The sequence below is a fragment of the Habropoda laboriosa genome, unplaced genomic scaffold, assembly GCF_001263275.1.
Source record: "Habropoda laboriosa isolate 0110345459 unplaced genomic scaffold, ASM126327v1 scaffold81, whole genome shotgun sequence".
Lineage (NCBI taxonomy): Eukaryota > Metazoa > Arthropoda > Insecta > Hymenoptera > Apidae > Habropoda > Habropoda laboriosa.
Genome location: NW_017100194.1, coordinates 202843 through 207942, shown reverse-complemented (window position 1 = coordinate 207942; position 5100 = coordinate 202843). Strand labels below are relative to the sequence as shown.

The window sequence follows — 5100 nt, the reverse complement described above, 5'->3', positions numbered from 1 at the left end:
AATGAAGTTCAAGACTTTTCAATGCCAAATAAAAACAAACAAATTAGTAGTAATAAAGGAAAGTTAGATAGTATGTTAGACAAATTAATGAAGAGAAAAAATTGTGTATGTATAAAGATCTAAATTATTTATTTATTTAAATAATAATATCATGGATATGAATGACAACTAAAAATATGTTCTATTATTAGTCAACAGATGAGCCTGTAATTGGAAAGGAGAAAAAACGTAGAAAACTTGACGAAATAGTTCTAGGATTAAGTGCGGCAAAAGAACAGCAAAGTAGTCATTATCCTGAACATAGTAAAAAAAGTACAATTACACCAAATGTAACTGTCACTCCAACTTCTGCGCCGATGGGGCTTCCAAATCCTCCAACAAGTACCCAGAAACCGTTTTCCATTACTGTTACTTCGATACCTTCTTCACGTGCATCAAATTGTACTCCTGGATTGCCACCTCCGTCTTTACATTCGCATAAAGATAGTTTTTCTGCTTTACTTGTTCAAGCAGAACAACAAAATCGCGAATTCAAAAAGCAACAGCAACATCAACAATCTCAGCAGCAGCAGCAGCAACAGCAGCAGCAACAACAGCAACAACAGCAACAACAACCAAACTTCAATTCGACACATTCATCGTCAACAAGCAGTCACAAGAAGAGTTACGAAGCAATGATCGCAGACATTAACAAAGTTGCTGAGTACTCTTCTAAAATCGGATCATATTCTCACGAGGCTAAAGTAAATAAGTGGTTAGCTGAACAAACTGCTATGTCTGAACAATTGGGTGCGGAATACCTAAATGCACCTAGACGGCGTAGACCACGCGTTGATCCATCTTTATTAGACTGGAAAAAGTTAACAGGCGAAGAAAATGTTGCTGTAATTAATAGATTAACAGGCAAAAAGGTTTGAATAAAATATTATACTTTTTTTTATATCAGATAATCTTATATCTGTATTTCAACAAGTTACATAAAAAAATGTTATTTATTCTCTACTATGTAATACTTATATTTAGATTTCATCTACATAGATAATATTAATTTACATACTTGTTTTAGGTTACGGGCAGTAAAGCGCCACAATTAAAACGACTAGGTCAATGGTTAATTGAAAATCCAATGTTTGATGTAGATCCAAAATGGGCTGAACTCGTAAAAGAACGCGGAAATCTTCCACATGATCTCCAAAAGAGATTATCAGGAAATGATAGGAGTTATGTTAATAAGGGTAAAAGCCCTGGAAGACCACCCATGATGCCAAGTCCTACTAGTCAGCAGTCTGCGAATCAAGCTAATTTAGCAGCTACATCAATGGCTTCAGGTCTAAACTTTCCTTCGCTGGGTAATTTGAATAACTCCCTTCTGTCGGGTCTTTCTCTTGGCAATTTCGATCCAAAGAATAATCCTCTCCTAATGCCGTTCGGTGGTTTACCCAATCTGGGTGCATTGAGCGGTCTGGGCAATCTTAACCTGAGCAATATGAGTTTAACGAATTCTTTATTCGCAAATCTTGCTGGTCTTGGTTTGCCATCTTTGGCGGGTATGGAGGCTGCTTTAGGTGCAACAGCAACCAGCACAGCTGCTGAAACCAATTCCGTTGTTAGTTCTGTCAGCAGCAAAAACACAGGTTCAACTAACATTAGCAATGCTGGTAAATCATCTCGCAGTAAATTGGAGCCTCCTACAAGTAAATCTTCGGTGCCTTCAACTTCATCAGCATCGTCTACGATATCAACAACGACGCCATTCCCCTTCTTTTTCCCAAATCCCAGTCTTTTATATACACCATTGGGTTTGGGTGGTTTAAATCCATTCTCCATGCAGCCTGGTGGAGTATCATCGGCCTACGAAAGTCTTGCCCAATGTGGGCTTTTAAATCCATCAACTTCGAGTGCCTCAACAGTGCGTAAACCTACATCATCAGCTAGTAACTCGAGGCAACGCGATACAATTACCGAATCAACAACTAAACGGAAAGATGCAGAAAAGAAATCCAGGTATTCTGTCGATCCTGCAATAACACTGCAGCAGTACACAGATATGACGTTACATAATGAGGAAAGACGTAGAATAGAGCCAGAAAAAAGAGAAATCTTGGAGCAGAACGATGTAGCAGATCTTTCTGAAAGACGAATTGAAAGGAAAAACAAAGAACAGGAAATGAAAGAAGCTCTGGAACATTTAAGTAGAACTAGTGCGGAACTTCTGACGAGAAATCTTGAAGATCAACGATTGAGTGAAAAGAGAGGTCGTAATGTAGATCATAATCAAAGTTCCGAACCACAAACTTCAAGTATGCTCGAAGTAACTCTTGAACCTGTCAATAAGAAGCCAAGAATTGAAATTGAAGTTAGCGCAAAACCTGTGACAACAGCAGTAACAACTACAATAGCAACAGATGTGTCAGTAGCTGAAATTGAACATGGAGTGCGGTCATCATGTGTAACAGTTAAACAAACTACTCCCGAAGAGACCAATACTTTCAATGAAACATCTGCAAATACTAATAAAAAAGAAACTGACGAAACGGCTGCTACAATAACAACAACTGTGTCGACATCTGCAGTTACAGTTGCATCTACAGCCACGCCTACAACTACACCCACACATACGCCAACGCCTACATCTACGCCTACATCTACACCTATATCTACACCAACACCTACACCAACACCTACACCTACATCCATAACTACACCTACCTCTACGACATCGATAACAACGGTTTCGGAGGATGCAACTATATCACAACAAAGTGCTACTAATAGTAAAAACGACGCGACAAAACTTCCATCAGAAATGGAAGAAGATAATAAAGGTACTAAAGGAAAGAAAGCACGAAGTGGAAAACGACTAAGTGTAGAACCTCCTCCAGAACGGAAAAATCTTCGTTCTAGTGCCGGAAGACAAGCGAGAGCAGCGGCAGAACGACAAGCAAGAATGGAAGGTGAACTGCAATCAGATCAACAAGAAACTCACACAACGAGCGAGTGAAGTGAATTTTTTAAGTGAGTTCTAAATAGTATTGGTGATGTTAATGATCAAATCTTCCGTTGATGCGATTATTTTTATTGCAAACTTCTGCAGTATTCGCACAACGATTTCCAAAAAAATCGATTCATAAACATTTATATACATGAATGAATCACTGAAGCGACAATTCTTAATTAAATAGAGCACAAGTGCATTCAAAGAACTTGAAAGAAGGGATAAAAACATTTATAGGATTTGATTTTTCCTTCCAGTTTATATGGAAGTAACGGGACAAATACAAGTAAATCACGTACACATTACCATTGCTATCATTGTGAATGTATAACATGAAGCTGTTAAGTATGAGAAGGCTGGCAATAGTATTTTATCATTCGATATATTGTGTGGTAATTAACTTTTAATTATATAACATTACAATAACAAAGTATAATTTTGTTAAATTTATTATTCTTTATGATCTTTATTGGTTTTGACGAGGGACTGTTTTATATAACTGCTATCTCACTATTGCGTAGTCGCGCAACAGTTTGCGGATCATTCAGACATAAGATATAACCATAATGTAGCAAAGTAAATTTAGTAATAACTTAATAAAAAAAAAAAACAGTGTAAATATTATATACATTATGCCTAGAGACCATAAGTGATCGTGTACTTGGAAAAATGTATATAACACAGTGTACTTTTAATTACATTAGGTGATACAATAAACAGCTTTTTTTGTTGTTTGCAAATGCCAACATTAGAATCTTTGTTTTGATAATTATGTATACCTCTATCAATGAACAGCCTTATAAGTAATAAATTATGAATTGTACTAATAGAAACAGTGGAAAATGTGCATGGATAATAATATGAACAATGAAAACCTAAAAGTATAAAGGATTTTTTAAATATACTTTAGCGCATTGTTTTCAGTTATTTTTGTCGTGAATTATAAATAAGAAATTTTAAATAAAAATGTTCGTTTTTATTATATTCTCTTTGAAATTATAAGCTGCCATATACCAATGTTAAGGCACTAAAAATATACGCTTATTTATAACTGTACTTCAAGAAATGATAGTACTATAATACTTTAAAAAAATTTAATATATTATCAAATGTGTACTTTAATTTTTACAAACATCGAAATACATTGTAAAGCAATTATTTTTCATGTTTTTAAAGGATTATTTATACAGCGGTTGAGGTATAACACGCAAGTAAGTTTTACCCGATGGTAGTGGTACAGTTTTAAAATCATTACACATCATTCTCGCTTCGTCGTCTGAAACAGTAGGTTGAATCATAACATGTTCACCTATCTAAAAATCATGATATACAATTAGTAACTTTTTTGTAATAAATATAGTATGTTTTATTAATTAGGCTATTAAATACGAACCTTCCAATCAACTGGAGTTGCTACTTTATAATTTTCTGTTAACTGTAGCGATTCGATCACTCGTAAAATTTCACTGTGTTCAAAAATTATATTGATAAATATACATTAATAAAAATAAAAATAAAAATGAAAATAAAAATATTCAAAATACGAAGAAGAAATTACTCGAAATTTCTTCCAGTGGTTGCAGGATATAAAATTGATAATCTCATTTTTTTAGCAGGATCAATAATAAATACTGCTCTAGCAGTCATAGGAATACCGTGACTGTCAATTTCTGCAGGATCTAACATTCCTAACAATGTTGCAAGTTTTCGCGCTTCATCTTCGATAATAGGGTAGGGAAATTCTTCATCGGTTATTTCAGCATAGGCCTTTATATCCTACAACATGATTATGTTTCGCAAATTTGTATTTGATCCGTATTTTTTATAAGCAAATTTTTAATGAGAACTATATTGACGAACGTACTTCTATCCATTTACGATGTGAATCGATTGAATTGCAAGATAAAGCAATAACTTTTACTCCTAACTTTTCAAATTCGGGCATTAATTTTAAGACTCGAGCTAATTCTGTTGTACATACCGGCGTAAAATCATTTGGATGAGAAAATAAAATGCCCCATCTATAAAACAAGGTTTTTTATTTTAAGAAGAAAAATTTGAATAAATATATTTGCGTGCGTATATACGTGTGTCATGTATGATGC

The 5100-nt window shown here is 34.5% G+C and overlaps 2 protein-coding genes across 2 annotated transcripts in view; one reads left to right on the top strand and one right to left on the bottom strand.

Annotated features, from left to right (window-relative positions):
* LOC108570223 (chromodomain-helicase-DNA-binding protein 7-like) overlaps positions 1-3476 on the top strand; it is a 19323-nt gene extending 15847 nt beyond the window's left edge. The window contains 3 exon segments of the mRNA XM_017932041.1: positions 1-105; positions 192-911; positions 1067-3476. Coding sequence (XP_017787530.1) covers positions 1-105; positions 192-911; positions 1067-3001 — 2760 coding nt within the window. The 3' untranslated portion in view covers positions 3002-3476.
* A 697-nt stretch (positions 3477-4173) lies between these two features.
* LOC108570222 (peroxiredoxin-6) overlaps positions 4174-5100 on the bottom strand; it is a 1203-nt gene continuing 276 nt past the window's right edge. Inside the window, exons 2-5 of the mRNA XM_017932039.1 lie at positions 4860-5016; positions 4554-4771; positions 4389-4461; positions 4174-4308 (exon numbers count right to left, since the gene is read on the bottom strand). Of these exons, the coding sequence (XP_017787528.1) occupies positions 4174-4308; positions 4389-4461; positions 4554-4771; positions 4860-5016 (583 nt within the window). The remainder of the gene's footprint in view (positions 4309-4388; positions 4462-4553; positions 4772-4859; positions 5017-5100) is intronic.